Source organism: Sinocyclocheilus grahami, unplaced genomic scaffold, assembly GCF_001515645.1.
Source record: "Sinocyclocheilus grahami isolate Dianchi unplaced genomic scaffold, SAMN03320097.WGS_v1.1 scaffold54.1, whole genome shotgun sequence".
Lineage (NCBI taxonomy): Eukaryota > Metazoa > Chordata > Actinopteri > Cypriniformes > Cyprinidae > Sinocyclocheilus > Sinocyclocheilus grahami.
This window is the reverse complement of record NW_015505233.1, coordinates 6,812,035-6,833,457: the sequence shown is the minus strand read 5'-3', so window position 1 is coordinate 6,833,457 and position 21,423 is coordinate 6,812,035. Positions and strand designations below refer to the sequence as shown.

The 21,423-nt window shown below is 35.0% G+C and overlaps 2 protein-coding genes across 2 annotated transcripts in view; one reads left to right on the top strand and one right to left on the bottom strand.

The window, feature by feature from the left end:
- Window positions 1-3,545, bottom strand: part of LOC107583667 (potassium voltage-gated channel subfamily H member 1) — a gene marked incomplete at its 3' end in the record, with an annotated part of 37,139 nt that extends 33,594 nt beyond the window's left edge. Inside the window, exons 1-2 of the mRNA XM_016269950.1 lie at window positions 3,375-3,545; window positions 2,285-2,311 (exon numbers count right to left, since the gene is read on the bottom strand). Of these exons, the coding sequence (XP_016125436.1) occupies window positions 2,285-2,311; window positions 3,375-3,447 (100 nt within the window). The remainder of the gene's footprint in view (window positions 1-2,284; window positions 2,312-3,374) is intronic.
- A 2,778-nt stretch (window positions 3,546-6,323) lies between these two features.
- On the top strand, window positions 6,324-21,097 carry LOC107583717 (phospholipase B1, membrane-associated-like). The gene is made up of 42 exons (XM_016269999.1): window positions 6,324-6,468; window positions 6,831-6,884; window positions 6,989-7,052; window positions 7,394-7,428; window positions 8,366-8,417; window positions 8,504-8,558; window positions 9,455-9,511; window positions 9,621-9,689; window positions 9,772-9,824; window positions 9,914-9,995; window positions 10,111-10,215; window positions 10,832-10,900; window positions 11,169-11,237; window positions 11,567-11,656; window positions 11,737-11,797; window positions 11,884-11,942; window positions 12,276-12,349; window positions 12,495-12,538; window positions 12,926-13,034; window positions 13,821-13,872; window positions 14,040-14,120; window positions 14,227-14,292; window positions 14,924-15,024; window positions 15,222-15,303; window positions 15,503-15,607; window positions 15,700-15,795; window positions 16,164-16,235; window positions 16,314-16,391; window positions 16,492-16,552; window positions 17,488-17,546; window positions 17,627-17,694; window positions 17,782-17,825; window positions 18,296-18,395; window positions 18,475-18,526; window positions 18,959-19,039; window positions 19,286-19,351; window positions 19,791-19,885; window positions 19,983-20,064; window positions 20,166-20,270; window positions 20,490-20,585; window positions 20,665-20,739; window positions 20,828-21,097. Exons 1-42 carry the CDS (start codon window positions 6,354-6,356, stop codon window positions 21,080-21,082), a joined length of 3,288 nt encoding a protein of 1,095 aa, XP_016125485.1. The 5' UTR covers window positions 6,324-6,353; the 3' UTR covers window positions 21,083-21,097.
- Window positions 21,098-21,423: the final 326 nt, after the last annotated feature.

Sequence of the window (21,423 nt, the reverse complement as noted above, 5' to 3'; positions counted from 1 at the left end):
ACATCAATTTTTAAAAAATCTTGTCCTATATATCCCACCACAATAAACAGCTGTGGTTGGTCATAAACATGTATCCCATTCCTGGTTTTTGGCCACTACTGTTCAAAAGTTTGGGGTCATAAATTAATACTTTATTCAGCAAGTACACATTAAATTGAAAAACGTTACAAAAAAGACATGGTACAAAATGTTACAAAAGATTTCTATTTCAAATAAATGCAGTTCTTTTTAACTTTTTATTCATCAAAGAATCTTGAAAAAGGTTTGACAGTTTCCACAAAAATATTAAGCACAACTATTTTCAGCACTGATAATAAGAAACGTTTATTGAGCACCAAATCAGCATATTAGCATCTCTGAAAAAACATATCATATTCAATATCATAATGTGACACTGAAGACTGGATTAATGGCTGCTGAAAATTCAGCTTTGCCATCTCAGAAATAAATCAAAATATTAAAATGAAAAACCTGTTTATTTTTTTTCATTGTAAAAATATTTCACAATATTACTGGTTACTGTATATTTAATCAAATAAATGCAGCCTTGGCAAGCAAAAGAGACTTTTTTCAAAAACATTTTAAAAATCTTACAAACCCCAAACTTTTGAAAGGCACTGTGTATTCCTATAGCACCAAAATTCTGACTGAACAAAATTAACTTCTTTGTCACTCATATTACTGTGAGAAAAGCTCATACACACAACCTGATACCTTCAGCATCTTCACAAAACTTTCAAGCACTATCTTCATGCTACATCTCTCATTGATCCTTTCATTGTCCAAATCTTTGCAGACAGAGTAAGTTTGTGTTGTTCTGGAGTATCACAGCCATTATCAATTAGGCCTATACCGGAACTTTCACTCCTGTGTGTATTATCCAAAAGCCTGTGTTAAAAACTCTCTGTGCCAGGGTCATCTGTAATGGGCTCCATCTCTGTAACCTTGCTTTAACCTTTCGTCTGATGTCTGTCAATGTTAGTTTGTTAGTGGCTAGCGTGTTAAGCAGGCTATCAGGCTGATTAGCTGACAGTAGTGATTTAGCGGCTGCTGACTAAGCCAGTAGCACTTTTAACAAAGTATATCTCAAAGCTTGAGCAAGCTCACCGTAACACTATACAACCTGTAATCCGATATAAAAGAATTAGAAACTGTAGTCTGTCACAAATGAGGGACAGTGAAGACCTTTCCAGTATTTAACAGCAATAAATTGCCTTTATATAAGCATTGTCCTGTAATGTAATATGTAAACTGTAAACAGCATCATGACTTTCATCAGTCTCACAGCCTTTATTTACATATTTACACGCAGTAGGGTTCATAAAATTCAGGATTTTGTATGATCAATGTCACAGATTTGTTTTTTTTGTTTACTTAGAAACATTTCATATTAATTTTACCTTACCGCATTTGTTTATATTTCCTGTTAAAATTACTGTTTATTTCAAGGTTTAAATTTGATTTTGAATCCCAGACTTTTGACCCCTACTGCATATCAACATTAAAACGAATTTAGATTTAAAATAAAATAAGCTCAGATAGATTTTGTTTTTCATTATAAAATATGCCCTTCTCCTCATTCAGACATAATAACATGAATGGCAACATTTTTCACTTTGACTGCACATATGATTTAAACACAGACAGACATTTCATCTTTCTATGGCTAATGCTTGTGGAGGGTAAAGGTGAGATGAGCAAATGTGGAAGGGCAGCATCAGAATCACAAGTGAAGGGAAACTCAGATCTATGATATCAATTGATTTAAAAGCATGGTGGTGGATTTGCCACAGAGCACAGTTCTCCTCTACTGAGCATAAACACGGGAAGTTCACTCGACAAACTAAAACAAACACACACACACACACACACACACACATGTGGACGCACACGCATCACTATGGAGGAAAAACGTTCCATGCCAACATTTGTTATTTTACAGCAAGTGCTGTCAGCGCTGAATAAGGGCCAGGGAGCAACATCTGCATGGTTATTTTCACCATAACTAAGCAGCTTTGAAATATCAACAGCACTGTTGAACCACTTTAACACTAAACCACAAAAGAGTTTAATCAAACTTATTGTTAAAATTCCGACTATCCATTTGTAAATTAACAAAAATTGTTATAGAACAATATTTAATGTCGAAAGGGAACTAGAAAGAGAGAGAGAGAGAGAGGGAGGGAGGGAGGGAAGGAAAGACAGAAAGAGAAAGAGAGGGGGAGATATAATGGAGGGATGGAAGAGGTTAAAGCACAAGTGTTCTGCTCAGTGAGGTTTATACCTGTGTGTCTATGTGATAATGTCCAAACTGGAAGTTAAAGAAAACAGAAAAAGAGTTAAATAATACACAAACACCATAGAGGAAGAGGAATGTATCCTCATGTTCTTCTCCAAGATGGCCAGTTAACCCATATGACCAAGCAGGTCATACAGACATCAATGTTTTCAGAAGTTAATAGAAGTCCTACTTAAATGAAAAGGTACATCTTTCTTAAAGCTTAGAGATCTCTCTACTGGGGTTCAATGCAGAGGTGGTGTCCACTGGCCAGTTGTGGACATCTGATGTTCGATTCGTTTTAAATGGCCATATGCATGCAACGAAACCGCATGAATAAGAAAAGCGGTCCTGATGTATAAACATCAATAAAAGAGATATTGGATTCTAGTTTAAAGACCTTACAGAGGGTGCAAGAACACAGTCTGATCTCGCAGATAGTGTTGGTGAAGATCCTCATCCAGTTTTCAACCTTTCAGCACTCTTAAATATTAATTGCTATTAAATATTAATTTAACCTAAAGTTGTTCTCTATCCCACAACATGCTGATGGAAGGATGCATGAGAACAACTCAAATGGGAACGAGCAGCTGTCACGCAGAGAATACAGAACAACATTTCAATGTTCCTGCAGCCCATTAGGCTACTCTTTATTAAGTATTTGTATAGGCCTAATTACTATAGCTTAATATAAAAATAAATTGTGCATTATGTAAATAAATGTGCCAATATATAGCCTATTTATATATAATTTAACAAAAAATCTAGAAAAGAATTGCACTTTTAGAACTGTTTATTTAACGTTTTTTCGTAAAATCAAATAAAAAACAACGAATAAATTCTATAGTAAAACATCACTATAGAATGCGCCTGCATAACGTTTTGCCCCCCGCGTGAACAGACACCTTTAACTTTCTAGTTTGTGTTGTTATTTAAGTAGACTATATTGTCAAAAGTACGTTGTCTTTATGTAAAGGTTTCTTCTAAGTCTTTTACTTATGTACCCAAAAGTTTTTCTTTCTTTCTTCTATCTGCGACATTACCGCTGATACTCTTTCTGTACGTGCGCTGCTTTGGATGTGATGGTGCGTCTTACCGTTAGACCGTCGGACAATATTTTCCAGAAAAGTGTTTTGTGGGGCCACTAGTCCTCTGCGTCCCCCGGCCATCACGGCGGGTCATGCGCTCCTATGAGAGCCCGGACCGGTATCAGCATAAAGTACCCACACACGTCTCCGGTGTGTCTGCCGTCCACATGCCGCTGCCGCATCCAGTGATGTGTGGACCCAGGGCTCTCCTCACGCTCTCCTCTCCTCCACCCCTTTGAGCCTCCACCATCGGCTTCAACTGGCGAAACAGCGCCATCTATTGACTCGTGTGAGGCAGCAGGTGTCCCAATGTGAATCAATAGATGGCGCAGATTCGTCATAGTAGACGTTGGCAATGCGTAATAAAAATGTACTTGACGCCATCTGCTGGTGGATGTACTATTTCTTGCAACTCTTCGTCTTTGTAAACTAGGAAGAATTCAAAGGGATGGTTCGCCCAAAAATGAAAATTCTGTTATCATTTACTCACCCTCAAGTTGTTTCAAACCTGTATTAATTTCTTTCTTCAATTGAACATAGAAGAAGATGTTTTGAAGGATGTGGGTAACCAAACAGTTGCTGGTCGCCACTGAGAAACAGTAGTTCTCTAAATGTTTAGAAATACAGTATATGTATATATTTCGCAAGCAGATTTTAAAACTTTTTCATTTCACAGGAGGATCTTCAATTCAATTAAATTCAGCGCCATGTCAAAAAAAATCTGTTGTCAAAACAATAAATAACATTTCTATAGAGTTGATTCTGCAATCAAGTGCTGTTTGGAGATCTTGGTGTTGTCACCCAAAACAGCAGCAAATTGGGATCCTGCACAACATGGGTTTGTCATTAACCATAAATATAAATATAATGATATTCCAAAAAAGAGCAACCACTACAAATATAGCTTCAAGCTAGATAACAAGTCCCTAGAACATACTCAAAACTACCTGTGTATTAATATCAGCAGCACCACTGAAAACGTCAACAAGGCTGTGGATGTCTTCAGAGACATGGCACAAAGGGCATTATGTATCAAAACTGAGACCCCTACCATCTGGCTATAAATCTGGCTATAAATAATCAAACCTGTTACAGACCCCATTGCACACTATGAATGTGAAGTCTGGGGCCTCACCATCCAAAAATCCACAAACTGGGACAAACTCCAAGTAGAGACTCTACAGGTGCAATTCTGCTTTTATGGTTGAGGAAAAACTCCCATAATAACAACAGAACCAAAAAAAAAGCACTTATAATAAAAAATTAAAATGGAGACCTACATCTCATGAAATCAAATTCTTACATTTGAATAACTTATTATAGAATCATATTATGATGTGTTGTTAAATTCAGAATTTGTTCCAATTGATGAATTTAACAGCTTGTCATATAATGACAATCTTAATAACAAGATTTCTATTGAATTTAGTTCACATTCTGAGACAAAACATTCATATTTCCACAATAAGGCTTAGCAGACATCCTAACTTGTACCTTGCTGCAGTCACAAGCAAATAAACGATAATTTTGATACTTTTTTTATTTATTATCTCTAAATACATCATATCACAATCATATTTGAACCATAACTAACTTTTACATTCAGTTTTTCAGATTTTTACTATAGCCTTTGGAAGCATTTTGAGATTTGACCTTTTGATCCATCGACCACCGGCAATCAAATCCACACAGGAAGTCATTGACCTTTACCACTCAGCCACTCGATTATCACTGCAACCAGAAAACTGAACTTTGGTTTTATATTATTTCATTTATATAAACATGGCAATGCTCATAGCCTAACCCCAGCCAGGTATAGGGACTTAATTAACATCTCAGCCATCAATCATCTCATTCTGATGTCAATCATTTTGAGCTGTAGATGCATGTGCAACGTTACACAAATTAGTTATCTTCTGTCTGCCCATGTTTAGTAACCTCAGGGTGAGATGTTTATCTTATCAATCAGAGAAGCTGTAAATCTTCAGAAATCTTAATGACTTTCATAAGTCTCAGCATCTCTAATCATATCTAATCAGATTCAATATCTGTACTCCTGAACCTCCAAACACACACGGCAACAAAGGCTGGTTAAATACAGGTTGCCTTCACTTGGCACTGGGATAATTGGCACGGTAATTGAAGTTTTCAGTCAGAACTCATTTAAGAAAAAATAAACAATTTTTCAATTCAATTCAAATTATTTGTATAGTGATTTTCACAATACATATTGCACTGTGTGGGTATATATATATATATATATATATATATATATATATATAATGTTGAGGTCTATACAACCTTCTATACTTTCTTTAAAATAGTTCACTTCACATATACAGTATATATGGCTACCAAAATTATATATCAGTATATTGTGTTAATAACTGAGAAGTGTTGAACAAGAAATCTGCAGTTGCTTTGATTAATTTGTTGGCTGAATGAGGCATTTTGCAATTAGTGAACAAAAAAATTCAAATTGACAAAACAAAGTAGTGTTGCTCAGGACAACAGTCAAGAAAACATGTTATATCATCCTAAGACATAAAACCAGGCCCCATTTGCATAAACATGGTCACTATGTTAAGACTGTCTTAAGAACAATTTTGATCAGCTAGCAGTTAGCCAGTATTGCTTTTTGGATTCAAATTAGGCTATTTTTCATTTTTATTTAATTATTTTTATGTAATTATTATAAAAAATTATGACCAGTCCTAAAGAAGAAAAATTGGATGCCTTGTAAGACTAGTCTATGTAGTTTATGCAGCCGGCCACAGGACTATAGACCTAGCCAATATCTTTCCAATAAACAGCTTGATAAGATCTATAAAAATAAATTCCATGCCATCTACCTTGAAACATGCAAACTAACAGGAGGCGTGTCTGAGTGATTGAGGAAGATTACAGTCATATATTAGAGCAGAAGTTGCTAAACGTTTCAGCAGTTTTGTTCAGAACTGCTCTTTACTCCACGTGGCTCTAAACAGATGAACCAAGCAAAGAAGCGGATGATTCTTTCCATCATGGGAATAAAAGATAAAACTTTCTCTTCCTGTGCACAGATTATGATTCTGGCACTTCTAGCATGCAGGTGTTCAGCAGGTATTTAATCACTTTTGATATTCCACCACTCTGCTTCCAATTTAATGCATAAAGCTTCCTTAGATTATTTTCCTGACTTTTAATGACTGGTTGATAGTATTTTAGAAATGATTTCCCTCTTTAGCCTGCCTAGAGGTTAATAATTACGCTACTCTGTCATGGAGCAGATGTGAGCCTGTATGATTTATACACTTTCTATCTGTCTTCTAAGTCTTTTAATTCTAATTCATCCAATGCAATGTAGGTAATGTACTCACATAAATGGATTTGTCACACAAGTTGTGCTTCCATGCCATGTCAATGAGTCAAATTTGTTGATGTGTGCCAGTGTCTTATCGGGGTTCGATTTTTTGTTTCTGCAGTTGAATCTCTGTATTGTGCTGTTTCATCCCCTTCACCCAGCACTCCAGTTTCTGGTAAAGGAATCTATACAAGAATATTGTGCATAAGACAGTGAGAAAAGTAATTAACATCTAGGCTGAATATCAGTGTATAATTTGTCATATCATCCTTTTAGCAGTCCATTCTCTGAGGCCAGCTGATGTGTCTGTGTTATCTGCACTGGTTTTGTCCGATGTGAAGAGGTATGTCCAAATTTATCACAAGTGCATTAAAATATAAATTAAGCTTCATTGGAGTTAAGGCAGAATTGTAAGCTTGAAAGACTTACTAACATAGAGCAGCACATTAGTTTAACTAAAGTTAATTAATACCTAAATTCAGGTAAGGCTCTGAATTTAAAAGCTAAAAATTAATCACACTGTTGGTTTCTGTCTGTTTTGTTTCCATAATTAAAATGAGAACAGAATTATATAGTAAATGGAATATGAATGATATGATTGCTTAGATCAAAAGTTAATTTCCTTAATTCAAATGCCATTATTATGCCACTCAAAATGATTAAATTGGTTGTTTTTTATGGCAGATCTGATGAAATTAGAGCCCTGAACATGCTATCTGGTAAGGTTTCAATATTATTCTAGAAATAAACAGACACGAAATACCATTACCCGTATTTAGTTTTGTACTCAAATTGCATTCGAATAACATTGTTGAATCTGCATGGCTTTCACTTACCTTTTTTTTTTTGAGTGAGTAACACATTGATTGAGCTCACAAAGACCCTTCACATGCTTCTGTGTGATTGTCAGGCTTGATTAAACCAGATCTTTGTATAAAGGTTTTGGAAAGATTGAGCCTGAGTCCTTGAAATGAAAGTCAAGGCCAGAGGAGAGATACGCACGCAGCCATGTAACTGAACAAACAACAGTCTGGTTTTTGAATGTTAATTTTCTGAGATAAATGATCAATTACATGACAGAAAAAATTGGCTGAAACATATAAACACATAAAACATATGTTTTAGCCTAAATTGGTTTTATTACAAGGAGGAAATCCTTCAAACATGTCCCTAATCTCAATCAAATGTGATAATATTGTCTTATCTTGCACACTTAAGAACTTTGTTTTGGGTTTTGCGTCAGTTGGCCTGATACTATTGGTCTGTTCACTACTGTTTGTGATAGAGTTATTGATGATTGCCTGCTCTGATGTCCTCTGGACAACCTCAGAGGACTACAGCTATCTTTGTTTCTCCTCTTATAAATGCAGCATTGTTTAGTGTTTCTGTAAATTCTGTTAAAGTTTATCTTGAGGAATTAAAGTATATAATGCACAATGCTTCATGAAAATGATCAAAGGTACAACGGGAAACGGGAACTGTACAGATAACCAATTGTTAAGTCAATAAAGCAGGTGCACTGATGATGCATGCTAAGCACAATGTGTATGTGAGGTGAAGATGGTGATATAATGCTACTTTGCAGGTATCTGAAATAGAGACAGAAGGGCTCAATTTCCAAATACAAAATAACATCTTTTCACTTTTCTGCCTTAGAAATATTGTTCACCTTTAACCCGGATGTGTCAACTGTTGTACCTGAACAAAGGTATCATAGAAAGAAATTAATATTCACTATTTAATTACAGATGCTACATTTTCTGTATGTTTGCAATGACTGTCTTTGTGTGACAGAAGCTTAATGGATAACGCAGAGTACATTATGGAGTCACTCAGCAGCCCCACTCAGGTAAACACAGTCAGGTCTTTATAACAGTTATTTCCTGTCTCCGGTGTGATTGGCCAGTAATTTTTTCATATGCGGTATAACTTAGGAGTTGTGTTATCTGAAGGTTTTATTGCACAGGAGTTGCTCCCCACACTGGTATAAGTAGCGTCACATCACATGTGATAAGACTTTCCTGTGTTACGGACATCACTGTCTTTCATATCTACTTTAGTCATAGTGACAGGTGATGTTCTCGGTTAGACCTAAAGCAAGAACAAAGAGGGGGACTGACATCAGTTATTCATTTATACTGTACAATGAACGACTAGAATATTGTGAGTTGTTACAGTATGTGAACACGAACAGGCAAGTTTGAGTGTCACAGCTGTTATTAAATACACTCGTCAATCCCAAATTTGGCGACATTAGCGAGTATTTATTTATTTATTTCATTTATTCATTAATTCAACCAAATGCTTCGAAAAAACAACTGACTGTCTTTATGAATGAGGCATTCAATCGACTCGTTCAAAAACACTGATTAATTTACGATCCAAACAATTTTGAGTGTTTGAGTGTGAAATTATTCTTTATGAGTGACTCATTAAATCTTTCAAAAACGCAGATCAATTTAGGATGGAAACACTTGTTTCTTGCTCGTAGACACGTAATGATTTATTAAGCTTGTCTTCATTTGGAAGTATTTATATAAGTATTTTTGGCAGGAATAGACAAAGTAACTGGTAATAGTGTGTTTAAAATGTAAATGTACTCTATACGAACTTAACTGTTGTATAAATCCAAAATGAAACATTGCTTAAATAAACACTGTAAGGTAGACATGTGTTATTTATTTTATAAACATGAGCAATCGACTCTGAGCCATTAACATCTCTTGTGCTGTCATTCTCTTTCAGTGGAAGTTGCTCCTGCTCTTCATACCAGTTGATGAGCTCTCTGTGTGTACAGACCAGGTCAGACATTTGACCACAAATCCTATCAACCTCTATTACTACTTACATGGGACTTAGAAAACAATCAAAGTACAGCTTTAATTCTATATTATTCTGTACTTGTACTTAGGACTTGAGTGCAACCATTGATGCAGCAGTAAATATAGTGGAACAGATACTGGACTCTCTTCATAAGAAGGTGAAGACAGTCCTTCAAACAACAGTTTTGAATCAGTATATTAAGTTTGTTTACTACAACAGCTTTCTTTTTTTCTCTCTAGTTGAAACATACACTGGTTCATGTTGTTGTTTGGAGTGGACTGTCACATGACCGGTCAGTATGAGACAACATTCTTCATAACCCAATTCTGATAATATTCTGCAGTGAACAGTTTAATTTAATAAGGTGTTTACGTTTTTTAGAGTGTGTCAGTTCCAATGTGAGGAAGGATATGAAGAAAACAGACGCAGACTGGATACTATAGTGCTCATGGCTTTATTGCAGGTACAGTACATATAATTTGTGTACAAAAACACACACATTGATACATGGGTGACTTTTGAATGTCTATGCTAAAACAGTTTGACATTATCACACAGTATATGTGCTTATTGAACAGGAATCTGTCAGTGCTCTTCTAGAGAGAAGAGGCTGGTTTGGTGACCGGGAAGATTTCAGTGTAATGCTTCAATCCAGTCCAGTGCACACCGAACTGTCAAACCCAGTGAGTCTGCAACACTCAGAGATTATTTTAAACAGGCCACTAGGTAGATAGATAGATAGATAGATAGATAGATAGATAGACAGACAGATGGATAGATAGATATAGACAGACATTTGAATAATAAACATTATAGATGGCACAATTTGTATGGGTTTTACACAATATGCACAAATATCAATTGCCTATTTCACATGTATTATGTTGAACTAAAAAGAATTACATTTATACTGGTATAAATCAAATGTTTAATTAAATTGGTGCATTATTATATTGCACATGTATTGCATCAAGAACATTTATAAAGGCCAGAACCTCTAGTAATGAAATTTATTGTTTTAATAAAAGTGCACGTAAACTTGTGTATTTTACTTTCACTTGAGGATATTGAATAAATGTCCAAAAATGACTAAATCTAAATCTAACCTTTCTATTGATTCACTGCGTCAGACTTGTATTGAGACTTGAGAGTATGTTTTTTGTTTTTGAATCAATTTGCTCTTCTAAAAACCACAGATATGACTCACGCTGTGCTACAGCAACAAGCCCGCTATAGCAAGTTTGTAAGGATAATTTGGCATGTTATTAAGCAAAGTTGTACTTTTTTTGTTGTTTTCAGATGAAAGCCTCTACGTCTGACTCCTCACGTGACATAAGCTCGTTGACTTTACAACTCTGGACTAATTTGGTAAGTTAATATTAATGCAAACAATGAATGTGGACATTGTTCCTATAGATGTAGAGGTGAAATCCTGGACACTACTTTCAAGTTCAAAGTGTTAAAGGCCCAGATGTGACTGATAACAGGTAGACTGATAATCAGCTCTCAGTGATAGCATCTAATCTGAAACTTATTCAACCTAGAAACACATCTCAACACATTTATCTAATCTTGCCTTTATATGACTAAGAACTGCAGCCCACTTTTTGACCAATCCTGATTATTCTCTTTCTAGCTGCAGCCATTGACAGATAAGACTGAGACGAATGGGCGGGGCATATTCACCATTCCGTGCCCCACAGAGGTGAGGGAGATATTTGATTTATGACCTCTTCAGCATTGATAATGAAAACTGCTGATTCAGAGTGGGTTTATAAATATGGCTTTATCAAACCAAACTGTTATCTGCGCTTCCCGAACTTTACGTTTTACACAAGTTTTTGTCCTTCACCTGTTATAAGGTGAAAGTATTTCAGTTCCATTTCATTTTTATAGCACTGACTTTGTCCTATACGTTTGTGTGTTAGTGACACACAATGTTCACAATGTGTATATTCAAGTCTGGATGATATTTTTTTCTAAACAGACAGAAACATGCACATTTGCCTTATTAAACCTGTTGTTCTGTCCCAGGAAAAGCCATTTTTGCGAACACAGGAAAACTCATACTCACCTGAGCTCGGTAACTCCCAAACAGAGGATCCCTCTCCACTACTCCACCCAGTGAGTCCATTCTCACCATAACTTGGCGCTGTTGCTTTGACTTACAGTGTGTCTAACTTGTGCTGCATCTGACCTTTCAGGTGATGGGGAGTGAGCTCACCTGTGAGGACAGGTCTCCATCTCCCAGCATCCCTACCTCAGGTAAACAGGGATCTCAAACCTGTAGTGCACCCTGGCTGGAAATTATAGTTGTTTTTTTTAAGCTCGTTTCTGTGTCTCTTCTATAGTCCATGCCTTACGGCCAGCAGACATCAAAGTGGTGGCAGCAATGGGTGATTCTTTGACGGTAATAAACATACAAATTTTAATGTATTAATGATATTTGCTAATACCAAAGATCTTTTTTTAACAAATATGCATTACAACTGAAAGTTTGGAGTCTGTACGAATTTTTAAAATATTTTTAAAAAGAAGTCTCTTATACTCAGGGCTGCATTTTCTTTGTGAAAAATACAAACACAAACAGTGATAATCTTTTGTAACATATTAAAAGTCTTTACTGTTGCTTATCATTTTAATGCATGGTTGCTAAATAAAAGTATTGACCTTACTGATCGCAAACTTTTGAACAGTAGTGAATATTCAAGTTGTGATGTAATTTCCTTCCCCCAAAAAACAGGCAGCCAATGGGGTGGGTGCTGCACAAAACAATCTTCTGGGTGTGCTTACAGAGTATCGCGGCCTGTCATGGAGGTGAGTGTCTACCCTGATCACACTGTGAACCATCAAATGTTGCTGGTTTCGTTTTATCTATATGATTTACAGGATAAAATTCTTGTCTAAATGATCAATGATCTCATGAGGCAGAAGACAGATATATTTAATTTTTTGTTCTCAGCATTGGTGGAGATGAGAACCTTACAACTACAACCACTTTACCAAGTATGTGCAAGCTGTCATGTTACTGTAATGCTCTTTTTATCGTGTACTGTAGATTTATGATTAATCATTAATAAGGAATATAATCAACACAGAAATTATTGGAGTCATTAAATGTTTAATAGCTGATCAAGATGACGCAAGAGTTTATACAATAAATAGCTGCTTTTTAATCTCTACTATATACTACGTAACTTGAAGTAGTCCGGGGGTGAAATTAGAGGTCAAGTTGAGCGTTATTCTTGAGTCCCTCCTTAAAAAAACGGCAAGCCATATATGTTTACCCTTACCAATCTCTTTATCACATTCAGGGATTAGATAGACATGTAAATCAGATTTAGAGTGATTATGTGTGTAAAAAATAATGTTGTTGTTTTTTTTGTCATTTAGATATATTGAGAGAGTTTAACCCTTCAATCACTGGCTATTCAGTGGGAAAAGGAAGTGAGAATTCTGCACGGAGTTTTCTGAACCAAGCAGTACCAGGAGCCACATCTGAGTGAGTAGCTTCTCATCTTATAAACCAGTGATGAAGTATGAAGCGTTGTTTTTTTTGAAATTAGAGGTCAAGTTGAGCGTTATTCTTGAGTCCCTCCTTAAAAAAACGGCAAGCCATATATGTTTACCCTTACCAATCTCTTTATCACATTCAGGGATTAGATAGACATGTAAATCAGATTTAGAGTGATTATGTGTGTAAAAAATAATGTTGTTGTTTTTTTTGTCATTTAGATATATTGAGAGAGTTTAACCCTTCAATCACTGGCTATTCAGTGGGAAAAGGAAGTGAGAATTCTGCACCGAGTTTTCTGAACCAAGCAGTACCAGGAGCCACATCTGAGTGAGTAGCTTCTCATCTTATAAACCAGTGATGAAGTATGAAGCGTTGTTTTGTTTTTTTTACATTAAAACTAAAAACATATATACTGTATATTCAAGTTTAAAATGCAAATGCAATGCAAAGCTGATTTTTTTAGTAGCAATTACTCCAGTCTTCAGTGTCACATGATCCTTAAGAAATATTGCTAATATGCTAATTTGGTGCTCAAGAAACATTTCTGATTATTATCAATGTTGAAACAGTTATGCTGCTCAATATTCTTCTAGAAACCATGATACATTTTTTTCAGGATTCTTTGATAAATCGAAAATTCAAAAGAACAGCATTTATTACAAATAGAAGTATTTATTTTAACATTGTGAATGTTTTTACTGTCACTTAATTTCTTTCAAACAAAAAATGTAATACTGTAAAATGAGTAATATGTAATTTTTCATTTTGCAGTGATATGGTCACGCAAGCTCATGCTGTCATTAAAAGAATGAAAGAAGACTCGGTTAGTCATTATCAAAATCTCACATACACACATGTACTTTTCTGTTGTTATTGATTATTCGGTTGTATGTTTGAGTTATTTTATTTTCTGTAAGATATTAAGATAGCACACAGGGTGCTAAATCTGAACCTCATTCAGACTGGCTGAAAATTTCTGTCTCTTTTCAGCGAATTGATTTCCAGAATGATTGGAAGATAATCACAGTCTTCATTGGAGGAAATGACATATGCGCCCACTGCTCTGATACTGTACGCTGAAATTAATAGAGCCTGTTTTATTTATTATCAGAGTTTCAGTAATAAACCTGCAATTATGTCTCTTAATCACTCTCTCTCTCTTTCGCTCTCTCCTCAGCGGTACTATTCTCCTAATAACATTGTGAAGTATATTCGTGAGGGTTTGGACATATTACATAAAGAGGTGAGGCAGTTTTAGCTCTGGTTCTCTAGGTCCGATTTTATGATACAGATTTTCTTTCAGAAATACAGTGGGGTCCAAAGATTTTTGAAAATCAGGTACTCAAAATGTAAACCTAGAAATAAAGTTCTAAGATTTTGAAAAATGGGAAACAAACAAACGAAAAAAAGACAATACTGATGTGTAAGATTATTGATGATTTTTATAAAGATATTTATGTCTGTGAAATCTAAAGTGTCTGAAAATAAAAAGTTAATCTAAGAAAAAGAATAAAATATTCTGTACTATTTCATTAATCATGCAAGCAGATTTCATTTATATTGTTATGCTGGAAATTGGAAAATATAATTTGTAAAAAAAAAAAAAAGATATTAAATCAGAAAAATGATATATATATATATATATATATATATATATATATATATATAAAGATTGGTTGGAGCCCACTTTATATTTCTCTTCATATATCTTTTTATTTTGAACCTATTTAATGTTTGTTATGATAGGCCTGGATTGTTGCAGAAACAATGGTCAAAAATCTATCTGACTGCTTTTGCTAAACCAGATTATCGGTAACAAAACGCCACTGTAAATCGCTGCTGTTCGTTGGAGTTAATCATGTGTTCTCCTCCAGGTCCCTCGTGCTCTGGTGAACCTAGTGGAGCTCCTGGATATAATTCCACTGCGCCGCCTCCATCAGGACCCCACTCTTGGCTGCCCCACCTGGATGGTCAAGTGAGTTTTGCCCTATAAACTGACTCTCCTGATTTCTGCTTGTTTCTGATAGAAGATCTGATATCTGAAGCTTTTGGTACATGTTAGTCTTATATTATTTGCTTTGTGTTATATATATATATATATTATTATTTTGAGGGGGTCTGAATACTTTCCGTACCCACTGTATATATAATATATATATATATTTTTTTTAGCATGTTGTGTCGCTGTGTTCTGAAACCTAAAGATGGATCTCATGAATTCCAGATGTTGCAGGAGTTCAACCAAGCCTACCAGGTACACAACTTATTACATGAAAATGAATTTATTGTGTAAATGTCTGTATATTAATATTTATTATGAATGTGATTATTGACAATACAAAGCAAATGTACAGTTTTTATATTTATATTATTAATATTAATATGATTCTAAAATGTAGCTGCATTAAAGTGCCCATTAATGTTCAATGTATGCTGTTGTGTTTTATTCTCAGCGTGGTATGAGGGAGCTGGTGGAGTCTGGGCGATATGACACTCATGATAACTTCACAGTGGTCCTACAGCCATTCTTCAGAAATGTGTTTCTCCCTGTGTTGGAGGTGCACGGCAGTCTTACATCATTTATTGCACAAGCAGTCCTTCTGAGCTATTTGTTCTCATGATCTTTGTCATTTTTACCATGCTCTTTTAGGATGGGAGACCTGACCGTTCCTATTTCTCTCCAGACTGTTTTCATCTCAGTCAGAAAGCTCACACGCTCATGGCTCGGGCTCTCTGGAATAACTTGGTGAGCATATGAGTTCAAAAGATAAGATACAGATATGTTAATGTATAAGCCTGATCATGTTTTATTAATATATTGTGTGTAATTTGTTATGCAAGTGTTTTTCAAGCATGTTGTATGCATTTATTTAATTTTTTTTTAAATATTATTATTTTATTTACTGTAAATGACTGATGCTACTTCAGCAATAACCTCTTTCAGGATGTGTAATTGAATTATGTTCATTTACAATATAATACAATTCAACAGGAAAAATAAATTTCCAAAGACTTTCTTAATATAGGCTATTGTCATTTCACAGCGTCTTAACTCTCAAAATGGATTTTCCGTTTCATTCATTCGTTCTCTCTCTCTCTCTCTCTCTCTCTCAGATGGAGCCTTTAGGTAATAAGACAGATAGTGAAGATTTTACTGCAGGTGTCCCTCTTAAATGCCCAGAAAAGGTGAGTTTAAACTGTATAATTCTTCTTTAAACTCTATAATTCTGTCACATTTTAATACCTTTTCCTATTCTTCTTTAGTCATCCTCCTATTTGAGGACCTATCACAACAGCAATTACACATATAACACCCCTCCTCCTACTCCTCCACCTGCAAATGTAAGTCACACAGATATATTACATACAATATTAATAAAATACAATAGAACCTTAAAGTGATCAATATGTACTATGAAATGATTTCTCCCTTTCATTTTAGAATTGGGGAAGTGATTTCTCATGTGTGGATACAGCGCCCTCTGACACTGTGCCAACATCTGGTAAGAAAGAGAGAGGAGGGAAATTCATTTGCTTAATTTTTCCCTCCAGATAACCATAACTATCCAACTCTCTAACTAACTATTTCTCCTTTTCTTGTATTTTTATTTAATAATCGTTGGTTTATTGACTTTAAAGTCTTACAGCATTATATTTATTAAAATTCATGCAATATTTTTACTTTACAAAATTTTATTTTGGTACTTCATTAACAGATATATAGTATATGTATATGTAACAGACACACACATACTGTATATATGTATATTCTGTTAATGAAATAGCAAAATGTAAAAATGTTGCATGAATTTTATGAAATAAAGTGCTGTAATACTTTAAAAATATTAAGGAGGATAAAATTTGTAATAGATACAAATGACTAGAAAAATGAGAAATATTAAATATGCACATAGGTTTATGGAGAGAGACAAAGATGTAATACAGGCTTTCAGATGTCATACCATTGATTTTTATTGTTGCTTTGTTGTTGGGTTTCGATATCAAGGTAGTCACGGTTGAGATAAAGTTTAGATACAGAACTGTTATGTATTAACAACATCAATAACATTTTATTAATATATTGCATGTAATGAGTTATGCAAATGTTTTATAAGCATATTATATTATTTATTTATTGTATTTATTATTTAATATATATATATTTATTTTATTTTGTATAAATGACTGAATGTTTTAAAAAATATTAAGAAGGAAAAAAGAAAGATTAATAATAGATAAAAATACAAGAAAGAGGAGAAATTATAAATATGTACCTATGTACGTAAATACAGTTTATGGGTAGAGACAAGCAGGCAAGATGAGCTTTCCGATATCCTGCCATGATTTATTATCCTTTTAGGTCCAAGTAGCACTGCATTGTTGCTTTGTTGTTGTGTTTGGGTATCCAGGTAATCACATAATCACATTTCTTTCTCAGTTCACAGGCTGCGTCCAGGTGACATTAAAGTGGTGGCGTCTCTGGGAGATTCAATCACTGTAAGTGTGTGTATATTTGTGTATGTTGCGATGTTTTGTCATGCTGTAATTATCATTCTTTCTCTCTCTGAATCTGTCAGGCCGGCTTTGGTGCAAAAGCCGAAAACCTTCTGCAGTTAGCGGATGAGGAGCGAGGGGTTTCCTGGAGGTGAGTTTTTTATCAGTCTACTGTATGCTTAAGGAATTGCTTTGTTCTACATGTTTTCTAAGTGTCTGTGTTCAATTTAATTGATAGCATTGGTGGAGATGATACTTTGGAGACTGTCACCACATTGCCAAGTGAGTGTAATCTTATGTAACACTTGATGTCATTTTTATTGGTTGTTATTAATAGTATGGTTATATTGATTAGGAATGAGACTCCAATGGCTCTGATCCTTATTATCAGATTTGAATTGTTTCTTGTTTAACAACGTGATAATCACTAGCTCCTTGTGTAGGGTGACCATACGTGCCATTTTCCCAGGACGCATCCTGGCCAGGATTTCTATATTGCCTAAAATATCTAGGTTTTGGCTTTGTTTGCGAGTGCAGACCGATCGGTGTATGACATCAAAATACCATACAGACGGTTCCTTATGCTTTCAAAATGCTCTTGAGGTATTTTGATGTCAAACACTGATCGGTCTGCACTCGCAAACAAAGCCAAAACCTAGATATTTTAGGCAATATAGAAATCCTGGCCAGGACCCGTCCTGGGAAAATGGCACGTATGGTCACCCTATCCTTGTGTCATTATTTGTTATCAGACATTCTTAAGAAGTTCAATCCGAATGTTTTCGGCTTCTCAAAGGGGAAAAGTAAACGACCCAATGGCTTCAATATGGCAGTGAGTGGTGCCAAATCAAGGTAAGGAACACACATAAACATACATAAAAACTAAATTTACAGTATTCTTTCAGCTAATGATTTCTTCCTCTCTATTCAGTAATATACCAGCACAAGTGAGGGATCTTATCACAGCTTTAAAGGATAGCACGGTCCGTATGCTTATTCAATCCATTAAGTTGACTGAAAAAAAGAAACTGTTGCAGAAATCACTTTCACTCAGAAATTGCAAGTGAATTTTACAAATAAATACAAAGAAATGGCAAGTAACACAATGAATTAAATGTGAAATTGTACAGTAGAAAAACTGAAATAGCATGTTCTTGAAATACATACTCTACTAATCTTTGTTTTAATCACAATGTTTTTACAGTGTTGCTTTGAATCATTTTCTGGTGAATAAAAAAATGCATAAAAATGACAATGTTTGCTGTCTTCTGTAATTTATAAATATATTTCGTATGCATGTGCCAACTCCTTGCTGCACAAGACAAATTCCACCAATTGTTGTAGGGCAAGAATCTAATTTAATCAAATATTTGATTTAAAAAAAAAAAATTTTAAACACTACTCTCATTTTTTAGAAAGTGGACTTTGAGAAGGATTGGAAACTGGTGACACTATTTATTGGGGGAAATGACCTTTGCCAGTACTGTCACGACCGGGTGAGTGGATGATTCTTAATATAAAGGCTCTCAGCTTGCCATCATAAATTGTTTCTTCTTGTGCCAGAGTACCACAGCAGTGACCTTTAAGCAGCTAAAATACATTTGGATACTAACAAACAGAGATGTGCCACTGAGTCATTGTAAATGTTTTTTTTTTTTCGGATCTAAGACCAGCAAATAACAATTAAATTTGAAAAAAAAAATTCTGAAAAAAAAATGTATGTTGTGTTTTTCTCTACCCAGGCTTCTCTGTCTCCTTCTATGTACATCGGTCACATCAGAGACAGTCTGGACATGCTGTACAATGAGGTGAGAGAGATGCATTTACTGAACCTGATCACATTCATGAATCATCTTTCACCCACAAAATCAAAATAAACAATAAGAAATTAAATTCTTATTAGTTAGAAAATCATTATCACAGGGGTTTTGCACAGTGACATTATTTACACACATATATTTAATACAGAAAATGCTTTAATAATTGTGTGTCTTGGTATTTCCTATGTCATGGGGACCAAATGTCCCACAAGTATAGTAATACCAGTAAATGTTGACATTTTTGGTCCCCATGAGGAAACAAGCTTATAAATCATACAGAATGAGGGGTAGGGTTGCGGTGAGGGGATATAAACTGATACAGTTTGGACAGTATAAAATACATTACACCTATGGAATGTCCCTATAAAATGCATTGGAAATGAAATCGTGTGAGTGTGTGTGTGTGTGTGTGTGTGTGTGTGTCCAGGTTCCCAGAGTGCTGGTAAATTTTGTCGGAATCTTAGAGATCGCGGATCTGCGAATGATAAAGAGGAACACACTGGGCTGCAGCCTCCTGCAAGAGTAAATACTTCACTAAATAGATGATTTAATCTAAAAATCAGTGTACATTTTCATGTTCGTCCGTACAACTGCATTTTCATGACTGTGTGTGTGACAGGAACCTGTGTCCATGTTTTCTGGAACCTCGTGAGAACTCTCCAGAAATGAATGAAATGAAGAAGGTCAACAGAGATCTGCAGGTCTGTAGCCATCAAGTTGTCAGTTCATTGATAACTGATTAGCTGAGTGGGCTTTAGATTATCTTGACCTTTAATAATAGAAGTGTTGTTTTGTGTGTCAGATGGAGACTGAAAGGCTGGTGTATGGGGGAAGGTATGATGGAAGACAGGACTTTGCAGTACTGCTACAGCCCTTCTTCAAGAACTCTGTTGTTCCAATGGTCGAGGTTAGCGCCCTTAAAATATCTCTAAAACACCTCATGTCTCATGAGATCACACATAAACAACACATTCAGACCTAAAATATGTTTAAATATGTATATAAATATGTTAGATTAATGTAATGCTTTTAGAGTCTGCATTTGAACTCGCACTACAACAGATAAAACCTAGAGTTTCAGTATCAGGGCTAACATTAAGAGATGAAATATCTCTTTCTGCTTTAGGATGGCACACCAGACCTGACTTTCTTCTCTGTGGATTGTTTTCATTTCTCTGAGCGCGGACATGCAGAGATGGCACTTGCGCTCTGGAACAACATGGTAAATACATATACATTCACACAATCTCACAGCAGCTTTCCTGTATTTAACAGCATTTGTCCTGTGTTTTTGGTTTTAGCTGGAGCCTGTGGACAGTAAACAAACCTACAATAATTTCACATATGACCGCAGTAAGATCCAGTGTCCCACAAAGGTGAGTATGGTGATGTCCAATGGAACCCACTGTAAGAGCAAGATAACCAAGTCTTTCGATTAATGCTCTCTCTTCATATTTTCTCTAGGAGCATCCCTTCATCTTTACACGAATAAACAGTGGCTCTGATGTCCTTACAACTGTCGTACCAGCCACAGTTGCACCAGGCACCCCTCTCCCTGCAGACTGCCCCAACGATGCTGTGCCGGCCTGGGCAGCTGCTGTTCTGGCTGTAGGAGGCTTGATTATTGGTTGGGTCATAACCTGGATGATCTTCTACTTCAGAGAACGAAAGAACAGAAAGAGAAACGAAAGCACAGAAATTAATGGAACTAAGTTCTAATAAGACTAAAAAACAACAACAACATATATATATATATATACATTTTTTTTAATTAAAACCATATATATTTCATAAATATATTTTATTTATGAATAGTTTTTCCAGTTTGAATTCAAACCCTAGATATATAAACACTAACTCACAAATACACTCTTTGTTTATTTTTTGAAACAAGATTAAATGTTTAAATGTCAATAAATTATTGTATTGCTGTAAATTATTTAAATTATAAATAATTGTAATACTTGTGTAGACAGTTGTACTTAATATTTTATTTTAATAAAACAATGAAATAAAAAAAATATGTTGTTTAATATTTTAATTACAAGTGTAATGTGTTT

Bases quoted from the DNA above. Each gene is read 5' to 3' on its own strand.
- LOC107583717 (XM_016269999.1), top strand. From the start codon at position 6,354: ATGAACCAAGCAAAGAAGCGGATGATTCTTTCCATCATGGGAATAAAA. The intron at 9,690-9,771 runs GTGAAGACAGTC...TTTTCTCTCTAG, and splicing joins TGGACTCTCTTCATAAGAAG to TTGAAACATACACTGGTTCA. The intron at 15,304-15,502 runs GTACACAACTTA...TTTTATTCTCAG, and splicing joins AGTTCAACCAAGCCTACCAG to CGTGGTATGAGGGAGCTGGT.